The sequence below is a fragment of the Macaca nemestrina genome, chromosome 9 (assembly GCF_043159975.1).
Source record: "Macaca nemestrina isolate mMacNem1 chromosome 9, mMacNem.hap1, whole genome shotgun sequence".
Taxonomy (NCBI): domain Eukaryota; kingdom Metazoa; phylum Chordata; class Mammalia; order Primates; family Cercopithecidae; genus Macaca; species Macaca nemestrina.
In genome coordinates, this window is record NC_092133.1 from 108,760,497 (window position 1) to 108,786,103 (window position 25,607).

The 25,607-nt window shown below is 40.0% G+C and overlaps 1 protein-coding gene across 42 annotated transcripts in view; it reads right to left on the bottom strand.

Annotated features, from left to right (window-relative positions):
* LOC105495962 (cAMP responsive element modulator) overlaps positions 1-25,607 on the bottom strand; it is an 88,201-nt gene that overhangs the window by 3,202 nt on the left and 59,392 nt on the right. For 11 of the 42 annotated variants that reach the window (XM_011765922.2, XM_011765921.2, XM_071070206.1 and 8 more), the window contains one exon: positions 2,206-2,362. In XM_011765922.2, the coding sequence (XP_011764224.1) occupies positions 2,206-2,362 (157 nt within the window). Of the gene's footprint in view, positions 1-2,205; positions 2,363-7,806; positions 7,843-12,728; positions 12,753-13,107; positions 13,410-14,076; positions 14,179-21,009; positions 21,199-25,607 lie in introns of those variants that run through there. The other 31 variants (XM_011765892.3, XM_011765888.3, XM_071070202.1 and 28 more) reach the window with 14 other exon arrangements.

The following is a 25,607-nucleotide window of genomic DNA, read 5'->3' on the forward strand; positions in this document are numbered from 1 at the left end:
GCAATATAATGAAATATCGAATATAGATACCAACCAAAGAATAAAAAGAGAATATGTAGGAGATCTATCTGTGAAAGACTAAAGCCTACACACTTTCCCAGGAAGTGAAATCTGCAGGTTATCATGGGGTATTTTCGGGGTGCCCGATGCTGGGACAGAGGACAGGCTCTAGAATAAAGACTGCCTGGTTGCCCTGGTTCTGCCCAGTTTGGGCCATGTGATCTTGACCAACTTTAACATCTCTGAACTTCTGGTCCTCATCCGTAAACTGGGCATAATAATCACCTACTCTCATGTAAGCATTAAAGACACAGTAGAACAAAGCACTTAAAACCTGCTAAACAGACAATGAGCAACCTAACAGCCAGGTATCATCTGCTTTTCTCTTGTCTTCTCTGAAACTGAGATTTAGAAAGCGAAAATAAACCTTTCTCAGAATCCCATACAGCTAGGGACTAAAGACCTATTTCTGGCCAATGAAATGTAGGTGAAAGTTGCTGGGAGGGTCTTCCAGGAAATGTTTGCAGTTGAGCCAGACCTCAGCTAGCCCCAATTTTTGGCTCTAGCCCTTCTTCCTTCTTCCTGTCTGAGGCAATGGCTAGAGGTTCAGGAGCTACGCTGTGATCATGAGAATGAATGATACATGCTGAAGATGACACAGCCGGGAGCGGGAGCCTGGACCCTTGATAACAAACACTGCTGAGCCTCTGTCCTGGCTGCACACAGTGAGGACATTATTTGACACTTAGGACTAAGGTGACAAGACTACTGGGAAACTCTTAAGACAATTCTGTTCCTTTTGAAAATCAGATTAATTTGCACCATTATCCATAATAAAAACTAAACCAAGAAATAATATACAAGTTAAATAAAATTTTATGTTTTAATTTTTAAAAAGTTTTAGAAAATAGCATTTTATAATATGTTGCTTAAAAAATAAAATTACAGAGTTATGAAGCAAGAAAAAGTGAGAGAAAATGACAGCTGACTGGAAGTACGTAGACTATAATAGGAGGTATCCTAAGTGATTAGAGCCATGGATGATTTTAATTCTTTTTGTTAGTTTGTATTTGCACTTGACTAGAATTTATCATATTAAATATGTATTTCAGTGTAATAGAGGAAAAAAGTTACAAAATAGACAAAAGGAAACTACATGTAGAAAATGTCAAAAAGAAATGCTTCACTTACACTTCAATTTATTTTGCTCAGAGAAGCTAAAAAATTCGACTTATCTACTTCACAAAGCAAACACTAAATACAAAATAGCTCTTTGTTTCTCATGAAGTCCTTTGATCATTATTTTAAAAAATTACTGTATCTTTTGAACACTACCCTTACAACATAGGGATGTAATTCCTGATGATGAAATAGTTAACGGCCAGGAATTCTGACTAGAAGACAAACTAATAACACACACAGAGCACAAACCTACATGAAATGCCACATAACATGTAACTTGGGACAAACAGCTTATGAAAACTGTAATCTTTTTCTTTTTTTTTAAGACTGAGTCTCACTCTGTCACCCAGGCTGCAGTCCAGTGGCCCGATCTTGGCTCACTGCAAGCTCCGCCTTCCGGGTTCAAGTGATTCTCCTGCCTCAGCCTCCCAAGTAGCTGGGATTACAGGCGCACACTACCACACCCAGCTAATTTTTGTATTTTTAGTAGAGACGGGGTTTCACCATGTTGGCCAGGATGGTCTCGATCTTTTGACCTTGTGATCTGCCTGCCTCAGCCTCCCAAAGTGCTGGGATTACAGGCGTGAGCCACCACGCCTGGCTGAAAACTGGAATTTATTTTTATTACTTATTAATATATTGTTATTATTTATTAATATTTATTATTATTATTATTATTATTTTAGATGGAGTCTCGCTCTGTCGCCCAGGCTGGAGTGCAGTGGCGCGATTTCGGCTCACTGCAAGCTCCACCTCCCAGGTTCACGCCATTCTCCTGCCTCAGCCTCCCGAATAGCTGGGACTACAGGCGCCCGCCACCACACCCAGCTAATTTTTTTGTATTTTTTAGTAGAGACGGGGTTTCACTGTTAGCCAGGATGGTCTCTATCTCCTGACCTCGTGATCCACCTGCCTCAGCCTCCCAAAGTGCTGGGATTACAGGCGTGAGCCACCACACCCAGCGAAAATTGTAATTTTTAAAAAGTGTTCTAGAAGTTACCGATTCCCTGAGAAACATCTCACCTGTTTTTCATTAGCCTCAGCTCTCGTTTGCGTGTTGCTTCTTCTGCCAGCTGCTGGGGACTGTGCAAACTTCCGGGTGATGCAGCCATCACCACTCCCTGTGGCAAAGCAGCAGTAGGAGCTCGGATCTGGTAAGTTGGCATGTCACCAGTGGCAGCTGCAGTAAAACAAAGTATTTCGAGCTTATATAAAGAATTCACAATTTGGCATTTTACATAAAACTGACCTGGAAACGGTATGCTTTTGACATCTCATAAGAGGTGATCTTGTAATGTTTAAGATAATTATTCTGAGCATTATAGCAATCTCAAGTATTAAAGATCTTCTTCAGCACTTAGAACAATGATATTCAGCACGCTCTAAATATTTAAGGAGAAAAGTGTCCTAATGCATTTTAGACAGGTTTTTATCAAATGCAAAAGCTCACAGGTGCTCATTTAGCTTAAAATCAGTGGTGTGCTAATAAATATTTAATAAACAGTCCTCAGGGGAAAACAATGAAAAAGCCCTGATGTGTAGTGTTCCGATAATTCTCATGGTGTAAATACTTCCACCATGGCCAATTTCAAGCTGCCAAGGTGACTTTGCTGATCATAGAGTTGGAAAGACACACACGTAGTAAGCACACAGCATACAGACAAAACAGATGCCAATGCCCACAGAGCACAGAGAAAATACTTAGAAATTATGAGTTTTGAGTACTGTTTTAAATGTGTAAATAAATAAAATGTGTGCATACACACACTTAATTTTTAATAATCGCTGTTTTACAACCAGCTCACAAAGGTACTGACATTTTCTTTTCTTTTTTTTTTTTTTTGAGTCGGAGTCTCGCTCTGTCACCCAGGCCGGAGTGCAGTGGCGCAATCTCAGCTCACTGCAAGCTCCACCTCCAGGGTTCACGCCATTCTCCTGCCTCAGCCTCCCAATTAGCTGGGACTACAGGCGCCCACCACCACGCCCGGCTAATTTTTTGTATTTTTAGTAGAGATGGGATTTCACCGTGTTAGCCAGGATGGTCTCAATCTCCTGACCTCATGATCCTCCCACCTCGGCCTCCCAAAGTGTTGGGATTACAGGCGTGAGCCACCACGCCCGGCTTTTTTTTTTAGACAGTCTCACTCAGTGGCTCCAGGCTGGAGTGCAGTGGTGTAATCTTGGCTCATTGTAACCTCCGCCTCCCCTGTACAAGTGATTCTTATATCTCAGCCTCCCAAGTAGCTGGGATTACAGGTGTGCACCACCATGCCTGCCTAATTTTGTATTTTTAGTAGAGATCCTGTTTTGCCATGTTGGCCAGGCTGGTCTTGAACTCATGACCTAAAGTGATCCACCTGCCTCAGCCTTGCAAAGTGTTGGGATTACAGGCGTGAGCCACCACACCTGGCCTGAAAATTTAACAATAGGCTCTAACAAGCCAGCAGGAGCTGACTGTAGCACACCACTGCAAACATTTCCATGAAGCAGAATATCTCCATCCTGTGAATGTTTCAGTTTAGAGATTTTCCTATACTCCATATCATGCCTGAAACAGTCACTGAATGTCTTTAAGTGCAATTCTCATTACTAGAAAATGATTGAAGCACTGGAAGGAATTGAGCTCACTGCAGTTTCAGTAAAAAAAAAAAAAAAAAAAAAAACAACAACAAAAACCCAGCAAAGCTCTGCTTAAACCTAGTTTCTCTGCGGAAAGATAATTTTTGTCTTTCTTAGGTTTCCTAGGAAAAATAATACATTTGTAAATATTCATTTAAAAGTATTGTCTAAGCATAGTATAACCATACAGTTAAAAGACAGAGTTTAATATTTACTTAGTATTCAGATAAAATACTAAAAGTAAGTTCTCAAAGTTTCCTAATTTATATTCAAAATTTGTCTACTGCAAGAAACATAGCTTCCTAGAAAAGACAGATGGATTCGAGTGATAAAACGTTTCTACCACCAACGCTTCAACATTGAAACGTATGGTCCAGAGTTAGTTTGTCACTCTGATGAGACATTACAAAATATATGCTCTCTCAAAGCTAACTGCAAGAAAAAAGATTTCTTAAAAAGTTATCAAATTCTATTAACAATTGTCTGAACTAAATTACAATCAAAAGAGGAAAATACAGCATTTCTATATTTCATGGAAATGTTTTATACCCATTGAATAAGAAGTGAAATGTTACCCATGGGAGACAAATACTTTGTCAGCTAAATAGGATATTATCACTGAAACTTTGTTTAAAACAGTTAAACAAAGATTAACTGATTTATGTGCTTCTATTTGGGTATATGCCAGATTTTTGCCTTCTAAGGCTTGAGAATTAGGTGAAAGAATACAACAGTTAAAAACATGGCTTTCAAGGAAGCTCACTTAAAGATTTTCATAGAATTAATAAAAATATCATTTATAAGGTTGTACTGCCTTTTCCTTCTACATGTAATTTTAAAACATTGGTGATAGGTAATAATTCTTTTTTTTGAGACGGAGTTTTGCTGACTCCAGGCTGGAGTTTTGCTGGCTCCAGGCTGGAGCGCAGTGGTGCGATCTTGGCTCACTGCAACCTCCTACTCCCTGGTTCAAGTGATTATCTTGCCTCAGCCTCCCGAGTAGCTGCGATTACAGGCACACGCCATCATGCCCAGCTAATTTTTGTATTTTTAGTAGAGACGGGGTTTCACCAGGTTGGCCAGGATGGTCTCCATCTCCTGACCTTGTGATCCGCCTGCCTCGGCCTCCCAAAGTGCTGGAATTACAGGCATGAGCCACCACGCCCGGCCTAATTGTGACTAATGATCACCAGCATATGAATAAACTTGAGAAAAGTCCTAAATTTGTTTTTGTGACTATTCAAAATAATGCATACACAGACAACTCAATGAGTCATACAAAACTGTATAGCTCTGAGATAGTTAAGAAAGTCACGTTAAGCCAGTTATAAACTAACTTAACAGATTGTTTAAAGTATCTTCATCGTATTGTCAGAGGAGATGGAGTGGAGCAGAGAATAACATAGTTCTCCTCTTTTCTCTCTTCACCCACATCCAGGGCAGAAGGTTATGGGGTAATAAAGGCTGAAACAATGGAACAGCTGGTGGCCACCTAGGCCTTCTAAAATTGGAACAATAGCCAGTGAGGAATGAGAAGTTTACATGACACCAGGATGACACGTGCAGGCAGCATGGATAGGGACCTCGGTCTAGGATCGCTCTTTCCAAACACTGCTCACACAGACGTGCAGTAAAAGTAATAGGTAGAGAGGGGCTCATTACAGTCTAGTTCTGTAGACGTTTGCTGTTTTCTTGTAATATGAAGTTAGAGCAGGATGGTTCCATGATATACAAAAGCTAGCTTAAAAAAAAAAAAAAATTTTTTTTTTTTTTTTGGAGACGGAATCTTGCTCTGCTGCCCAGGGTAGAGTGCAGTGTCACAATCTCGGCTCACTGCAACTTCTGCCTCACAGGTTCAAGCAAAATATCCTGCCTCAGCCTTCCGAGTAGCTGGGATTACAGATGCCTGCCACCGCACCCGGCTAATTTTTGTATTTTTAGTAGAGATGAGATTTCACCATTTTGGCCAGGATAGTCTCGAACTCCTGACCTCGTGATCTACCCACCTTGGCCTCCCGAAGTGCCGGGATCAGAGGCGTGAGCCACTGCGCTCGGCCACAAAAAACTTTTTTTTTTTTTAAAAAAGGGTGGGTCACAGGTGACCCTGCATTAGTCACAGGTGAAAAATACAGTTCAAGGGCAGACATGGTGGCTTACACCTATAATCCCAGCATTTTGGAAGGCCAAGGTGGGAGGTTCACTTGAGTCCAGGAGTTCAAGACCAGCCTGGGCAACATGGAGAAACCCGATCTCTACAAGAAATACAAAAATTAACCAGGTGTGGTGACATGCGTCTGTGGTTCCAGGGCCTCAGGTGGGAAGATCATGTGAGCCCAGGAGGTTGAGGCTGCAGTAAGCCGTGACTATGCTACTTTACTCCAGCCTGGGCGACAGAGTAAGACCCTGTCTCAGGAAAAAAAGAAAAAAAAGGAAAAAAGGAAAGAAAAAAGGAAGTTCATTCATTGGCCTTGTATTTATCAGAAATGATTCTCAACAACTCTTGCCTGTTTCCAGAAGCAACAACCACCCTCAAGGGACCAAATTTGGCACCATGAAAGATAATGGCAATTCCAAACTAAGAATTCTTAAAAACATTTTGAGCAATAGCTCAGAAAAAAATACCACTTTAAAATAACTTGGAAGGGGATGATATATTCAGATGTATTAGTTCTGAGATGTTAGGTGACTGGGTTTTATTATAATTTTTCAGAGGTATCATATATTCCTTTTACTTCCCTCAATAAAATAAAAATGACAGTGCATTAGTTCAAGCCAGAAACAGGAATTAGTATAAATTAGTAGGAATTTGCATAAATTTCTATAATATCCCAACGGATCTATATAGTGGTATACTTCTAATGGTCAATGGACAAATTCCATATACTCAAATATAATCTTATTAGTAAAGTACATTTTAACAGATATGGGCAAAGACAGCTGTGCACAGTGGCTCATGCCTGTAATCCCAGCTCCTTCAGAGGCTGAGGCATGAGGATCACTTGAGCCCAAGAGTTCAAGTCCAGCCTGGGCAACATAGCAAGACCCTGTCTCCTAAAAAAATAAAGATACAAAGAAAATCTCTTGTTTTGAAAAAATCTAAATGTCACAAGTTTTAATTTTAAAACAAGTTATAAAAAATATTTATCTTAGTTAGCTTCAAATTTCCAATAATATGAACTCAGTGGAAATTTAAAGCAGATAAGATACCAAGGATCACAGTTCAAAGACCATCCTGCGTTCTCTGATGACACACTGCTATTCCTGTACTCTTATAAAGGCCACTTCCTGTCCCATTTAACTACTGAAAGTGTCCAAATTATTTTTATTCTAGAATTTTCATATTCTGAAAATATATGGGTTATCAGTGGGGAACTAACAATCATGATTGAAGAAAGACTGTAAGATATTTATACACTAACTTTATTCTCAGGAAAGCAAAAACTTTAAGACAAATCAGGGATAGTATCTTTTTAACCCCAGAATCCCCTAGAATCTAGCACAGTACTTGGCATATAATGGGTGTTTCGTGAGTTTATGTGTGCTATATGAAGTAAAATTTGAACTTCCTGGGGTTTTGCACAAGGCTGCTGTCATTTGGAATGCTTAAAATAAGCAGTCTTTCTTATAAACTTACATTATTATAGCTAAACCTTTACCTCTAAGACATGGAAAGTCCTACAAGATGCGATGTGTCTCTTCAAAGTGGCCTTTCTTGATAAAAGGCATTATTTCTTAAATCTTACTTAGATGCACTTTAGATAAGTCTAACATAGCATTTTAAAAACAAAGGCGTTCTCATTATGACGTGTTTCCATCTAGCTCCTGACATGAAAGCATTTTTAAAATTTTTTTTTAGGTTCAGTATCAAATATTGGGAAAAGAAAATTCCTAGAACTCTCAGTTTTGGTCATTAACTTCATACCTCTCTTTGCAAGCTTTAAACACGGTACAGCAGAAAAAGCATGGGGTTTGGAGTCTGGGTTCTAGTCCAGCTCTGCCACTTACCAGCCATGTGACTTGGGGCAAGTTCAGTTTCCTCATCTGTAAAATGGGGATACAGTATCTCATTTAGTACTCACAATAAACCCTATAATGTATGTCAAAGTGTCTAGCACAGTGCCTGGCACATGGCAGGCACTCCACAAATGTTAGTTCCCTTCCTCTTCCCCTCCTTAAGTTCTGAAAGACAATGTTCCAAATTATGCTTACAATGTATATTAGTTAAAACACATATAACATCCATAAACCCATTTCCCCCTGGAATTTTCCTTCTAACAAACCCAAGGAATCAAAATTTATGGCTCTTATTCCTTATTTTGTTAAAGAATATGCCTATTAAAAACTTATAAAATTATATATCATTATATTCCTTTAGAGAATATATTATTAAAGATAATGTAAGATGTCCTTTTCAATGTATGCAATCATTTATAATAGAACCTCGAATGGCCAAAGATATACTCTCATCAGACTGGAAAGAAGAAAACTGAAAAAAAACCTCAAGTGAGAATAGGAAACAAAGAAATAAATAAGAAACCCAGCCAAGTACCTATGTTGGTAAATTCCAAAGTGAAATCATTTCTCAGCACTCCAAATGATGGTGATTTTATTCAATTGCTTATTTATTAAGATATCTGTAGTACTGAGCACAAAGACTGAATAAAAAACATTTTCGTATAGAGAGTTCCTGCTTTCATACGCCATTTCACAGCATGGCACTAATCCTAAATACACCTTTAAGTAAGCAGCAGAGGTTAACTTAGATGTCACACTTCTAAGTCGGGGGCTTCTATCCCTAGCTCTGGTAAGCTGCTGACATCATCACCACTGCTGTGGTTCTCTTCCTCCCTACCACCACCTGCTCCTAATACCCAGATCCTACATTTCCGTGCCTGGTGTCCCACACTGCCAAAAACGTTCCCTTCTCCGTGAAAATTAAATCCTACATAAAAATAGCTATTTAAGCACTGATCATTTTCAAATTTGCTACAATCACTGTAACACATAGACCGCATAGATAACTCACCAAAATCTTTTCAGCTTTGAGGTGTAATTGACAAAAATTGTATATACTCCAAGTGTACAATGTGATGCTTTCACATATGCACACATTATGAAATTATTATCACAGCCCAGCTAAGTAAGTTATACATAAAGGACCTTTTAAAGTTGTTTAGTATGTGAAAATCTATGAGTCAGTCTATAAAAAAGATGGGAAATTATGAACACTGAAATTTAATGTTCCATATAATAGCAAATATATGCTCTATTGTTCTCTGAGAGTAATAATAATCTATAAAAAATTCAATTTTAGGCTGGCTGTGGTGGCTCATGCCTTTAATCCCAGCACTTTGGGAGGCTGAGGCAGGTGGATCCCTTGAGGTCAGGAGTTCAAGACCAGCCTGACCAAATGGTGAAACCCTGTCTCTACTAAAAATGCAAAATTAGCCAGGTGTGGTGGTGGGCGCTTGTAATCTCAGCTACTTGGGAGGCTGAGGCAGAAGAATCACTTGAACCTGGAAGGCAGAGGTTGCAGTGAGCCAGGATCACGCCACTGTACTCCAGCCTGGGCAACAAGAGTGAAACTCTGTCTTTAAAAAAAAAAAAAAGCCATTTTAATGACTTAAAATGATGCTAACCTAACCTCATTTTATATGTTTTATAAGCAGTGTGTAGCAGCATGTACTCACATGACACTGCATTCGTGTGTCAATGTCAGGTGAGTTTTGAGGAGTCACATTAATATGCTATGAACAGAACCCGAGGATTCTGAAGACTCGAACAGGTTCACTACTTGCTAGCTTTGTGAAATTGGAAGTCATTTACCCAGTCTGACCCGGGTGTAGCTGGGCATGTATCAGTGAGAATGCCTGTAAACTGCCTTTTTTAGCATTTGAACATGGTTTCCTAGTGAGGCCTACTTGATCCCTTAACCTGTATGTCCAGATGTTTCTGTGTCACTCACAATCTGATAGTTTCTTTGACAGCACTTGCTACAGTTTGTATTCATGTTTATTTGTAACATTAAGTGATTTTTTTAAAGTTTACATAAATGCAAAGTATAATTATTTTATTAGAATATAAATGAATAAATATATTTGCCTAATATATTCATACAGGCAAATAAAACAGAGCAAAGTGAAATAAATATTCCAAATTACATTTCATTATACATTTTTCAAAAGTAGTAGGAAAATAACATGAGTAATTTCCAATTTCACCCTGCAGATTTGGTTTACTGAATCTTAAGGTAGATAAATGCCTTGTTATTTCCACTTCCAAAGTGATTATAACTTGCTCAGCTACCAACTTCAAGAAGCTGTCACAATCTAAATGAAATTATTCTTTTTTGTTGTTGTTGCGATGGAGTCTCGCTCTGTCACCCAGGCTGGAGTGCAATGGCACGATCTCAGCTCACTGCAACCTCCATCTTCCGGGTTCAAGCGGTTCTTCCACCTCAGCCTCCCGAGTAGCTGGGATTACAGGCATGTGCCACCACGCCTGGCTAATTTTTGTATTTTTATGGAGATGGGGTTTCATCATGTTGGCCAGGCTGGTCTTGAACTCCTGACTTCAGGTGATCTGCCCGCCTCGGCCTCCCAAAGTGCTGGGATTACAGGTGTGAGCCACCATGTCGGGCCTCCAAATTATTATTTTATGTAAATATTTCTAAGCAAAAATAATTGCTAATAGCCTCCTTTCACAAAGATGATATATATCCTTATTCTCATGCATCAAATATTAACTAAGACACTCATTTTCCAAATTTGTTGGAAAGTTTGTTTTTAACAATTCAGAAATCCAGCCAGAATGCAACGTGAGACTCAGAGTCTAAAAGATAGGAAATTATGCTAACAGAATCAGTTTATGAATAAAACAAAAGGCAATTTCTAATAAAAATGTAACTTATGCCCCACAAAGTCAATAACATAATCCCATAAACTATAGTCAGTTATTTATTTATTTATTTTGAGATAGAGTCTTGCTCTGTTGCCCAGGCTGGAGTGTAGTGGCACAATCTCGGCTCATGGCAATCTCTGCCTCCCCGGTTCAAGCCATTCTCTTGCCTCAGCTTCCTGAGTAGCTGGGATTACAGATGCGTGCCACACCTGGCTAATTTTTGTATTTTTAGTAGAGACGGGGTTTCACCATGTTGGTCAGCCTGGTCTCGAACTCCTGAGCTTGTGATCCGCCCGCCTCAGCCTCCCAAAGTGTTGGGTTTACAGGCGTGAGCCACCGCGCCCAGTCATTTACTTTTTATATTTCATTTCATGATCCTGTAAGTAAATGCTAATATCTTTTCTAGGCCAGCCATTAGTGCTAGGAGCCTGATTTCGGTCTAGATTAGAGTTTTTCAAACTGTAAGCTGTAGACCATTAACGGGTCATAAAGTAAATGTCATGGGTCAAGAAAAGCATTTTAAAAAAAGGACAGAAAAGGCATTATGGGTACATCACATTTTGTTAAGGATAAGAATTATGTCTGAAACATGTTTTATATAAATGTAGGGTACACACACACACATAGGTCCACTTTGTCGTGATATAATGTGGGTCATGGTTGAAAAGTTTGCAAGCCACTAATCTAGCTCAATCTACTTGGTGTGCCGATCCACAGGGTTACCCCAGAACTGAGAGCCCAGAGGTCTGGTTCCTAAAGCTACTCTACTACACCTTCAAAAAAGTCCCTTAATCCTGTGCTCTTTTGGCTTTAAAAAATAAAGTAAAATGAGGCCAGGCGCGGTGGCTCATGCCTGTAATCCCAGCACTTTGGGAGGCCGAGGCGGGCAAATCACAAGGTCAGGAGATCGAGACCATCCTGGCCAACACGGTGAAACTCCGTCTCTACCAAAATACAAAAAAAAAAAAAAAAATTAGCCAGGCATTGTGGCGGGCACCTGTAGTCCCAGCTACTTGGGAGGCTGAGGCAGGAGAATGGCGTGAACCCAGGATGCCGAGCTTGCAGTGAGCTGACATCGTGCCACTGCACTCCAGCCTGGGCAATAGAGCGAGACTCTGTCTCATAAATAAATAAATAAAAATGAAATAAAACTTATTACTCATTTTTCAAGTAGCACTGATTCTGTAAGAATTGACCAGATTTAAAAAATATGATTTCCAAAGGCAAAATCAGGTCTTTTGAAAAAGTGTTCTGTTGTTTGACATGTTAAAGTTTCAGCATTTTGATAAGTTTAAATTCGAAAGGGAAATTCAATCATGTGTAGCATTATTGGTAAAATTGTGAAAAAAACTTTCAAGGATGTTATGTTCATTCTGTAAAAACAAATGTCAAAAATGTTTATCTATTTATAAATAGTGGTTAGAAGTACACAGCGTTGCCGAGGCGGGCGGGTGGATCACGAGATCAGGAAATCGAGACCATCCTGGCTAACACGGTGAAACTCTGTCTCTACTAAAAATACAAAAAATCAGCCGGGCGCGGTGGCAGGCGCCTGTAGACCCAGCTACTCACGAGGCTGAGGCAGGAGAATGGCGTGAACCCGGGAGGCGGAGCTTGTAGTGAGCCGAGATGGCAGCACTGCACTCCAGGCTGGACGACAGAGCCAGACTCCGGCTCAAAAAAAAAAAAAAAAAAAAAGTACACAGCGTTTTCACATCATTTTATTTTTTTTTTTGTTATGAGTCTTATGCTTAGACAAGTCAAAAGGGGAATAGGAATGAAAGGCCTGGTAAAGAAAGATATAAACCAATAATGTTTAGAAAATAAATATATGTACAAAAGTGCCTTCTGGTTCTAAGAATCATATGACATGCAGTGTTTGAGATGTTCATCTATATCTTAAAATAAATTCATCATTTGAGTTCTGCAGTCTATAGCATCTCTAGAACTTCACAAACCTTCTTTGAGAAAAAAAAAATAGCTCCTCAAGACAGTTTTAAAAACAATGTAATACACGTTTTACTTACTCAAGACAATCCAGTGTTCCTATCCAGAAAGAGGGCTGAGACCCATTAACTTCAAAGAGCTAAATTGTAGTGAAGTTGTTTAAAACCATCCACTCTTTCTTAATTCAACTGCAAATTCAGTATTATATTACAAACAAGACCACTGAATAAACAACGCTGCAAGCACACGAAGGTTATTAGTAACTAAGTCTTTCGAAATCACTATCTGTTACTGAGAAAAGCAAACCTAGTGAAAAATAACCCATTACAAATTTAAATACCAGAGGCTGGGAGAGTAAGTAAAAGACAAGCACTTCCCTGACTGAACACTAGAGAGCGCTCTGAATCGCAAGTTCCTATAGATGGACTAAGAGTAAAGAATCCGCCAGCTTATACATACATCGTCCATTTCTCACCAGGCGCGTGCAGGGACGGCCTCAGTAGGAGGCTCGATCTTACCACTAAGCTGGCCAGACAACTCCCGAGTTCTGTTCATGCATTACAGTTTCGTGACGTGTCTCCCTCTTCAAGCAGATACCCACTTCAAAAGAAATGTTAAAGTAGGGCTAACAAGAAAAGCTATTCAGTCTAAAAGGGAGCTTGGAGGCAGAGGCAGTGGTGAGCCAGTTAACTCTAAATCTGTCAGCAGCATTTTACAAAACAGAAAGGAACTGACTAAATCACAACATGACTCGGAACTGACGTCAATGTGCAGCTCGCTTGGAGTTTAACTTTTCCACTTCCCCTGCTGAAACACGATTCCAGGAAATGTAATGACATCAGCCCTTTGAACTCAATTAGCTGAACAGACCATTTTAAATACAGGAGGAAAGAAACAAGTAGGCACACAAACATCCATAACACGCGGGTTTTTCCTATTCTGTTTGGAGCTGCATTTGCCCACAGTAACGAAATCAGAACGTGAACAGTATATACTGTATGTTTAACCTGCGGCTAGATTGAATTTGCAACAGGTTGCAGATGAAGTAACAGCTTATTTTAGTAGGGCAGAATGGTATGCACATGGAAGAGAGACACAGAGATGCAGGGGAGGAAGAGAAGGGAAGAGAAGAGGGGAGGAAGGGAGGAGGGGAAGGGGGGAAGGGGGAGGAGGGGAGGGAGGACAGAGGGAGGAAGAGAGGATTAGTGCCTCAGTCAAGCAAGCAATAGAATATTGAGCAAAGAAACAATCACACTAAGATGCCTTAACAAAGTGAGCTGAATATATATAGATGTGTATTTCAAAAAAGTCTTAAACCTAAGTGACTAGGAGAGTAACACTTTCTGAAACACTCAGATGTTCCTGAATACTTCCTAAACTTCAAAACAATCTGCAGAATTAACTGAAACCCCTCTTTAACATTCTTACCTGTGTCATCTCCAGTTACAGCCATAATGGGCTTCTGCAGACAGAACTGTCTTGTTTCCTCTACCACAGTTCAACATAAAGTGTTCCAAATTAGCAAGCATGTGCAGGATAAGCAGGAGGACTGACATCACAATGACATCACTAGCCTATCACTGCCATCAATTTGCTTTGTCACAGGCGAGCTCACTGAAACCCCAGCCCTATAAAAACTCTTCCTGTAATAAACCATCTTAATGCTCTTGTTTCTCATTTTTACATAGAAATCTGTTTGAGGTGGGCTCTGGCATAATAATAATAATAATAATGTTTCTTTTAGCACTAAAAGTTACATGATTGTATCTTACAGGGCTACTTCTTTATTATTGTTGTGTCCAAGGTTTCTAGGTAAACATAGTGAGAATAAACGCTATACATTTTCCTAACTTACAGGAGGAAAAAAACACTTGGAGATTTAAACTTTGGGGATACAAAAAAAAAAAAAAAAACACACACACATTGATTATCAGGAAAGAAATACCGTATTCCATAGTCACTTCTAAATTCACCAAGAAATATCCAGCCACCTGTGTTTACTTAACACATTTTTATTTGCTGAGCTATTTGCTACACCATCAAAAAATCCAACTCTTCCTAAGGTGATACAGAATTTGCTACTTTCACTTGAAGGGAGTAGATAATGAAATTTTTAAAATTCACTGTGCCAATGGAGCAAGTATTATGTAGTATTCCCCCATAACTACTAGACTGAATCACATGAACTTGCTGATATTTGACCTTTTGGCCCACAAAAATAGCAGTTTCATGTTGATTCAACCTAATACATTGTTTTACCAGATTAAACCAACCTGAAAAGACTTTTGTGATTTTTTAAAATTCATAAATAAATCAAAATTACTATTTATACATTTTTTAAAAAATGTCAAATTTTATTTGGATCACTTAATGAAGGCTCAGCACATAGTAAGCTGGATCATTATAGAAAATTCAGTGATTATAAGGTTAGACACAAAAATGGGCAAATGTTCAACCGTAGAACAGACCATAGCCTGGAAAAAAATTATTGGCATTTCCACTGCAAAAAAATAAGTGACATGCCACTGAGACCTTTTGTCTTTTTTTTTTTTTTTTTTTTGAGACAAAGTCTCGCTATTCTCCCCCAGGCTGGAGTGCAAAGGTGCGGTCTTGGCTCACTGCAACCTCCGCCTCCCGGGTTCAAATGATTCTCCTGCCTCAGCCTCCCGAGTAGCTGGGATTACAGGTGCCCACCACAGCTGGCTAATTTTTGTATTTTTAGTAGAGACGGGGTTTCACCACGTTAGCCAGGCTGGTCTCGAACTCCTTACACTTCAGGTGATCCGCCCACCTCAGCCTCCCAAAGTGCTGGGATTATAGGCGTGAGACACGGCGCCTGGCCGACCTTTTGTTTTTATCAGTGAGTTGTACAAAGCCCTTTCCCCTTGTATGATTAGAATTCAACCCAACCTTATGTCAATGAAAGGACATCCCACCACATTTTAGCTGTATTTAATTTAATCATCTTCCAGTAAAGGTAAGGACTGTACACCTCAGATGCTCAGGAGGTAAAGTTTCAGGGGGTGTCCACGTTTCTAGTAATTCTCCAGGATACCTGACAAGGGGGCTAGGGTTTCAATTCAGCTGAAGATACATTGGCTGAGTAAGAAAGCCTGGATGGTCACCTAGACCTAGGCATCAACCCCAATCTGGGGCTCCAGCAGGGACTCTTTGCTGTCCCAGCCACACCTGAGGGTTTGGGCCCAAGAATGCTTAGGAAATTTTATTTCAAATTTCAGAAAATCAGTAAGAAATTGATTTTTACGTCAGCATTCCTTTAAATTGGCACATAGATGCTCAATAAATACTGGTGTGAAAAAAAAGTCAAGGAAGGAAAGAAAGAAGGGAAATGGGTTGCTTAGTTGATTACTGCTCTTAGTAAAGTTTTAATATATTCCCTGGACCAGTTAATCTCACATGGAACAAATCACACATGGAACAAATCACATTTTCAGAGGAAGAATATTTCACTTTCATTTGGTAAATGCTTACTGAACATTTATCACATGCCAAGGTCTGTGCTAGGTATTTGTCCAAATAGAACTTACCATCTACCAAGACACGCAGAGCCACAATATAACATGATGTGTGCCCAAGGAAGTACAGCAGGAACTCACAGGGGGTTGCCTAAGCCAGATGTGGAGGATAGGCAAGGCTTCCTGGAGGAAGAATCATTTAAGGTGAAACAGGAGTAGGGCATACAATCAGGGAAAGTATTCTTATCAGGCAATCAGTATGTGTGCAGGCGGCCCTGGAGGGAGAGAGCCTATTCCAGGAAATGAAATAAAAAGCTGTATTACAAAAGAGGGAGAAATGGAGAGGTAGGCAGCTATTAAAGAAAGCAAGGCTTTGATTAAGCAAAGATTTGGGCCACATGAAAGATTTGGGGCTTTGTCTAAACAGGTCACAGACATTTATGGATGCTTTCGAGAGGATGCTATAGACTGAATGTTTGTATCCCTGCCCAATTTCCTCTGTTGAAATCCTAACTTCCAATGCAATAGTATTTGGAGGTGGGACCTCTGAGAGGTGATAAGGTCATAAGGGTGGCACCCTTGTGAACAGGATTAATGCCCTTATAAAAAAGACCCCAGATGCCAGGTGCCGGTGGTTTACGCCTGTGATTGTAGCACTTTGGGAGGCCGAGATGGGGGGATTACCTAAAGTCAGGAGTTCAAGACCCAGCCTGGCCAACATGGTGTAACCCCATCTCTATTAAAAATACAAAAATTAGTTGGGCGTGGTGGTACATGCCTGTAATCCCAGCTACTTGGGAAGCCGAGGCAGGAGAAATGCTTGAGCCCAGGAGACAGAGGTTGCAGTGAGCCGAGATCACACCACTGCATTCCAACCAATGCACTCCAGCTTGGCCAACAGAGTGAGACTCTGTCTCAAAAAAAAAAAAAAAAAAAAAAAAAAAAGAAGAAGAAGAAAAGAAAAACAGTGCAATGCAGTAAAGGAGATGTTAGGGGCAAGAAGCTGCGGTTTTTAAGAAGTATCAGTGGCTCCCAGAATCACTGTGAGGAATGAAGAGTCTAGCTGAATTTTCAGGAACAATTCCCAAAAAACTGAGCCAAGAAAGGAGCTGATGCCTCTGGCATGATTAGGAGGATCAGAAAGCTATTCCACAATAGCCAGCTTCTGGTGGCTGCTGGAGACTGCAGCCCACAGGGGTAGCCTGGGTCAGAGGGACAGCACCCAGGCCAGGGCCAGGGCCAGGGCCAGGAGAGGGGCGTGTAGTGGCAGAAGCATGTATGGTTCAGCCAGGGAGAAGAATCTACACAGTGACTTTGAGTGGAGACTGGGGAGAATATGGGACAACATCCAGGTTTCTGGCATCAAGCACCAGGTGGGATAGTAGTGGTTGGTCACTGAAGATAGGAACAACGGGTTTCAGGGATTTGTATCAGAGGTATGTGTGGGCCATCTAAGGAACCAGCTGGAGTCAGGACATAGTCACAGTGAACTGAAGCCAGGGTGGGAGGGAGTCCTTCAGGGAGGGAGCTCAGCAGGAAGAGGGTGGGGGAGCGAGCGTGAAGATCACTGAAACACTCAGGACAGGGGCAGGGGAAGCTTCGCCCAGCAACGAGACTGACAGAGAAGCAGCAGAGAGAGAAGAGCAAGGAGGACACAGTCTCAGGAAGCGGAGGAAGCAGAAGTTGACAGTGTTAAATACTGCTGAGGCATCAGCCAAGACAGGCACTGAGAATCCACAAAGAAGCTGACACAGCCCTTCAGTGAGATGAAGGCAGAAGGCGGGCAGGCAACACTGCCACTAAGTTCAGGAAGACAAGAATGCCCACTGGCCTTGCTGCGTTTAAACTGGAGCTCCTGGCCATGATTATTTAAGGAAAAGAAAAAAAGAAAAGAGGAATAAAGATTGGAAGGAAGGAAATAAAACATCACTATTTGTATAAACATTCACATAGGATCACAGACCGATTCACAAAGAATCAGTAAATTATTAGAAGTAATTAGAGTTTAGCAAAGTTAATAGATAAAAGATCGACTTAAAATAATCTGTATTTCTCTGGCCGGGCGCGGTGGCTCAAGCCTGTAATCCCAGCACTTTGGGAGGCCGAGACGGGCGGATCACGAGGTCAGGAGATTGAGACCATCCTGGCTAATATGGTGAAACCCCGTCTCTACTAAAAATACAAAAAACTAGCCGGGCGAGGTGGTGGGCGCCTGTAGTCCCAGCTACTCGGGAGGCTGAGGCAGGAGAATGGCGTAAACCCGGGAGGCGGAGCTTGCAGTGAGCTGAGATCCGGCCACTGCACTCCAGCCTGGGCGACAAAGCGAGACTCCGTCTCAAAAAAAAAAAAAAAAAAAAAAAAAAAAAAAAAAAAATCTGTATTTCTCTACACCAGCAACAATGAGAAAATATAACAAAAAATAAGGTACCATTGTAACGGCAACAAAACCCATAAAGTATTTAGGAACCAACTGAAGAAAGAATATGCAAGACCCCCATGAAGAAAAATGTTCAACTGTTAAAAGAAGTAAAATGAGATCTGAATAAACAAGACATTCTATGGTTTGGGATAGGTCAATTTAACATTATGCAGCTGTCCCTAAATTATATGTAGTCTCAGCCAGGCACAGTGGCTCACGCCTGTAATCGCAGCACTTTGGGAGGCCGAGGCGGGCGGATCATGAGGTCAGGAGATCCAGACCATCCTGGCTAACACGGTGAAATCCCTCTCTACTAAAAATACAAAAAAATTAGTTGGGCGTGGTGGCAGGTGCCTGGAGTCCCAGCTACTCAGGAGGCTGAGGCAGGAGAATGGCGTGAACCCAGGAGGCAGAGCTTGCAGTGAGCGGAGATTGCACCACTGCACTCCAGCCTGAGCAACAGAGCGAGACTCTGTCTCAAAAAACAAAACAAAACAAAATTAATGCAGTCTCATCATTGGTTTTATTATTATTACTACTACTACTACTTACAAACTCAAACTTATTCCAAATGCATATGAAAGAATAATAGTGCACAAAAAGCTAACCCTCCATCAAACAGAAAAAAGACAAGGGGAACTTGTTCTATGAGATAACAAACACGTATGGCACTGGCATTCAGAAAAAGATCAATCAGACAGAAGACGGGCCAGATCCACGTGCACAAGCAAACCTACTGTCTAATTAAGGCTTCCCCATTCACCAATGAGGAAACAACAAACCCTTGGGAATGGCTCCATGTAAGTTAAAAATGAATTCCCACCAAATACTATACACAGAAGTGAAGCCCAGATACATTAAAGACATAAATGTGAAAGGTAAAACCATAAAGCAAATAGAAAAAAATGTGGAAAAATATCTTTGTGACTTGTGAAGAAAAGTAATTTTTTTTTTAGACGGAGTCTCGCACTCTCGCCCAGGCTGGAGTGCAGTGGCACCATCTCTGCTCACTGCAAGCTCCGCCTGCTGGGTTCACGCCATTCTCCTGCCTCAGCCTCCCAAGTAGCTGGGACTATAGGCGCCTGCCATCACGCTCAGCTAATTTTTTGTATCACGAGGATCACAAGCACAGGAGATCAAGGCCATCCTGGCTAACACAATGAAACCCTGTCTCTACTAAAAATACAAAAAAAATTAGCTGGGTGTGGTGGCGGGCACCTATAGTCCCAGCTACTCGGGAGGCTGAGGCAGGAGATTGGTGTGAACCCGAGAAGGCGGAGGTTGCAGTGAGCCGAGATCGCACTGCTGCACTCCAGCCTGGGCGACAGAGCAAGACTCCATCTCAAAAATAAATAAATAAATAAATAAAATAAATTTAAAAAAAAAATTAGTGCTAAATCCTGAATCCTAAGCAAATGGACCAAAAGGAACAGAATTCAATTAAAACACAGGAGTTTTGAAAGCTATATTAAATACATCTATTATAGTTATCATAAGCACAACTGAATTAAATTAAAATAATGTATATCGCAAATCCAGTTGAAATAGTTGAAATCTCAGGTAACCCTAAAAGCTTAGGGCTACATCTCAACTTTTATTTCACTACTGACAGCTTCCGTAAGAACTAGAATGGATACCTCAGAATTCAAACATACTAAGAACCATCAAAAAAACAAACAAAAAACAAAAAAACCCAAAGTCAGCATTTGTTTTGAAATGAATTACCTAGAAATTAGACTTGAAAGTAACAGCTGGGGAAAAACTCAACTTTGGGGCATCATAGCCTGAATACTTAAATTGTCACAGATTAGGTAATATAAATCTATTAGGTACAACATTTGCAATCCCCAAATGAAGGATATTTACTTAATTTAAAAATTCATTCATGTGGCTGGGCACGGTGGGTCATGCCTGTAATCCCAGCACTTTAGGAGGCTGAGGCCTTCACTTGAGGTCAGGAGTTCAAGACCAGCCTGCCCAACGTGGTGAAACCCCGTCTCTACTAAAAATACAAAAATTAGCCAGGCGTGGTGGCACATGTCTGTAATCCCAGATCCTTGGGAAGCTGAGGCAGAAGAATCACTTGAACCCAGGAGGCAGAGGTTGCAGTGAGCCGAGATCACACCACTGCACTCCGGCCTGGGCACCAGAGTGAGAGTCCATCTCAAAAACAAAACAAAACAAAACAAAAAATTCATTCATGTTTCTCTCTCTCTTTTTCTGTCATGCTACTCTGAATCTGGCCTTTCTCCAGAGCCAGTAAAACCTGCTAAAAGGTGAAAAATGATAAAACTTAATTTGCTATTTAATGTATTAAAATATTTCTTTTGTAAGCGTTTTTAAGTGCGTCCCAACCCCCCCCTCCATCTACCTTTGATATATTTCAGAAAACTATAAAATCACCACTCAGTGGTGTGATATAGTAATCCATAGGTATTCTAAATGTATTAGATTAATAAAATATACCTTGAACAACAACCTGGCTGCCTGGGACAAAGAACTGCTGTGTGCCATCAGCTGATTGTGCTGCATACTGTACAATTGTAGCACCTGGTGGAGGAGCTCCTGAATTTGTCATTGTTAATGCCTGCAGTCCCTGAACACCATCAGATCCTGGGTTAGAAATCTGGATTGTTCCACCTTGGGCTATAGCAACTTAACAGAAAAAGAAAAGAAATATTAGAGAATTTCAAGATTTATTTTTAATAATCCCCTACTGGAAGAATATACTCTGGGTCTATTTATTACCATTGCTTCTTTCTCAGATTACCCTTATTTTCTATGCTGAATTCGTCATGGGACAATACGCTAGGAAAAGCTTATAAACACCTGAAAATAACTGTTTGAGATTCATAGAGCCCATGGAGTGTTCCTACTCCTTAGCATCCAGCTAACTACATCACTCAAGAGGAAGAGTGGAGAAGCAGACAGGGAGAGTCCAGCTTCCTGGTCTTCTCCATTCTCTCAGATGTTTTTCCTTACAAACACCATTCTTCTACCATTTAAAATTCCCATTTAAGGCCAGGTGTGGTGGCTCACACCTGTGATCCCAGCACTTTGGGAGGACAAGGCAGGAGGGCTGCTTGAGCCCAGGAGTTCGAGGCCAGGCTGGGTAACATAGGGAGACCCTGTCTCTAAAAAAAGGAAAGAAAAGAGAAAAATTCCCATTTAATATTACAATTAAAATGAATTTGTACCTTCATTCAGCTAACTACTTTTCTAATTTGTCATCAAAAGAAAGTAGTTTTTAAGAAATATATAGGTCAGGTGCAGTGGCTCACGCCTGTAATCTCAGCACTTTGGGAGGCCAAGGTGGTCAGATCACCTGAGGTCAGGAGTTTGAGACCAGCCTGATCAATATGGTGAAACCCCATCTCTACTAAAGATACAAAAATCAGCCAGGCGTGGTGGCAGGCGCCTGTAGTCCCAGTTACTCGGGAGGCTGAGATAGGAGAATCACTTGAACCCGGGAGGTGGAGGTTGCAGTGAGCTGAGATCGCGGTACTGCACTCCAGCCTGGGCAACAGAAACTCCGTTACAAAAGAAAAAAAAAAAAAAAAGAAATACATACATACAATTATATATATGTTATATATATAACCAACGTATTTTTATATATATTTATATAAAAATATATAATTATATATGTAATTATATGTCATATATGTCATATATAACATATGTTATAAATATACATATATTTATATATAAATTTATATTAAAATATTTTGGTTATAAAGCTCAAGTCTAGAAAAGTGTAATCTTTGCCATTTTGTCTGTCAGGAGAATCCTGAAATATAAAATGTCAAGTTGGAAAGGTCCTTAAAAAGTAACTGTTACTAAAAGGATTTGTGCTACAATATTTATCTCTACCAAGTGTCTCAAATAACTACAGCTAATGGCAACAAATATGAGGTAGATTCCCTTTAAATACTGAGATTTGCCAGTCATGTTTAAAAGTTGACGTATTAATGGACTTGAAGCTTCCAAAGAATAACTGATCAAATGTTTTGTTTCAAAAATTTCACTCTAATAGATAAGTATTATTTAAAATATCTGGAAGGTCTGTATATTTTAACATAAAGATTCCAACTGCATGTTTTAAATAGTAGGTATTAAATGGTACCAGAAGCTATGCTTTTTAAAAAAATCACATATAAACTACCTAACTAGGCTTTACAACAAAGATTTTAAAAACACATCACCAGAATAACATGACATCTATACATCAAAGTAAATGCCTTACAGTAGCGTAAAGTCGTGTTTAAAATATACTCTGAATACTTTCAAGTCATTTCCAAACATTTTTAATAGCATGTAGGCAAAAAAGCACTTAGGTAATAACCTTACATAGGACAAACCTATGAGAATTATGGAAAGAGTAATAACAACAAATTTTCACTTCTTTCACCTAGGGTGCCAGTGTCTACACAGGAAGACAGATTAACATTTTTAAAAAGATTTCCACATGCTGTGTTCTCTGTGTTTTATTTCATTGACAGGCCAGTGTGGCAGAAACTGAAGTCAGTTACAGAATGTCAACAGAGCTGAGGCTGAGATACCCTGATGTAACAGCACTTTATCTGGCTCATCTAGAGCAGTATTTTCTGTACATACTTTAAAAACAGGATATTTTTAAACCATGGCTTTCCAAAGATTTCATGGGTTTCAGGATTCAGCCCTCACAGTAAAAGGGTTTGAGGGAGATCTAACTTCTTATAAGTATAAAAATGTCAAAAGACACTGCTTTCTTGGCCCTTTGTGGCTAGACATGAGTAAATTTTGTATGTTGTCATATATTTCAATGTGTATTTTTCAGTTGATAATTAATTTGATGTCACAGAAATAGTGCTTTAGAAAGAACAGCCTAAGGTCAGGTAACCACGGTGTGTTAGAAGTACAAAGCCTAGGCCGGGCACGGTGGCTCACATCTGTAATCCCAGCACTTTGGGAGGCTGAGGTGGGCAGATCACCTGAGGTCAGGAGTTCAAGACCAGCCTGACCAACATGGAGAAATCCTGTCTCTACTAAAAATACAAGAAATTAGCCAGGCATGGTGGTGCATGCCTGTAATCCCAGCTACTCAAGAGGCTGAGGGAGGAGAATCGCTTGAACCTGGGAGGCAGGGGTTGCAGTAAGCCAAGATCGCGCCATTGCACTCCACCCTGGACAAGAGTGAAACTCTGTCTCAAAAAAAAAAAAAGAAGGACAAAGCCTAGAACAGAGCAGCCATTCAATAAACAGAATGAATGAATGAATGAATGGCTATCATTTCCTCATGACAGATGGTATTATAAACAACTTAAGCCACCTGTGAATCTAGGAGAGTTAAATGAGGTATGGTTTCAAATTCTAATCATAGAACCTAGTTTTTCAACACCAATGTAATTATCAAGCTTTTAGATCAAGTCAATCTGAGGTGAGAGTAGCTCCCTCAGGGGTAAGAACCCCTAAACAGGTAGATAACAAAGATCTTTACTTTCCTTTTTCTCTTCTTTCTTTTTGATTTACTCATTTCCTTTTTTCTTTCACTAATATTTCCCCACAGTTTGATCAAAAAACTTTGTTTTCACGATATGAACATCAAGAATCTGCTTCTCATTTTATTTTCTGGTGAGGTCATTATATAATTAGATGTGGAAAACAAAAGCTAAACACACACACACACACCCCTCACACATTGGCTCTAGTGAGAAAACATTTCTACTGATTAAGTCAGGCACGTTTAGCCTCATTTTCATTTTTTATACCAAAGGTGCTCTTGATTTTGTTGTTATCAAATGACAGAGGACCTTCCCATTGAAAATGTTCTCTCTCATCTGACAAGAAACAAGATTTCCCAATGCCTCAGGATCCTGGAAATAGGTTTTATGTGAGCCTGTCTGTATTCAGAGATTTGAGGAGAAAATTGTTTAGGTTTCAAAATATTCAAGGATAGCATAACATGTGCTTTCAATAAACATAAATCAAGGTAGTGAGAAAAAATGATGAAATTAACTGAATGAATTTAGACACATCTTCTATTTTAGCTATTTATTTATTTATTTATTTATTTATTTATTTAAGAGATGGGGGTCTTGCTATGTTGCCCAGGCTGGTCTTAAACTCCTAGACTCAAGCAATCCTTCTGCCTCCGCCTTCTGAGTAGCTGGGACTACAGGCACAAACCACTAAGCCTGGTGATGTTATATACTTCTTATTTATTTATTTATTTATTTTATTCATTTATTTTGAGATGGAGTTTCACTCTTCTCACCCAGGATGAAGTACAATGGTGTGATCTCAGCTCACTGCTACCTCCACCTGCTGGGTTTGAGTGATTCTCCTGCCTCAGCCTACCGAGTAGCCGGGATTACAAGTGTGCGCCACCACACCCAGCTAATTTTGTATTTTTAGTAGAGACAGGGTTTCACCATGTTGGTCAGGCTGGACTCCAACGCCTGACCTCAGGTGATCCGCCCGCCTTGGCCTCCCAAAGTGCTGGGATTACAGGCGTGAACCATCACGCCCAGCCCATGTTATATACTTCTAAACTTAAACTTATACACATGAGCTAATTAAAATACATAAACATGTAAATGTTTATATTTAAAACCACTCTTGTTCCAAATTGCAATGCAAAGATTCATAAATGAAATCTCACTACATTAACTTTAAAAAGAGCAGTAAACAGACCTTTGTTCCAATGAATTCTCAGGTTTAAATTCAAAGAGTGACCATAAGAGAGTACCTATGAGTACCTGTACCTTAAAAGCCAAGAGGTGCATATAGCAGAAAAAAGACTAAATCATGCTTTAACAAGAATAGCAACACCAAAGTTTAAAAGCCAGAGTTACATTAAGTAGTGCCTTAAAAATTTTTGAAACAGTTGCCCTAAAGAAATGTAAACGTCACTATTAAGAACTGCAACTGGATTAACTTTCAAATGTGTAAGCCTATCATGTTCCAATTCCCTTTATGAAGAAGTTGAATTAGTGTTTATTCGTGAGCCTCCTGAGAAATCTGAATTCTTATAAGCAATCCACAAAGTTCACATTTTTCTTTTCATAATGGTGCAGTTTGGA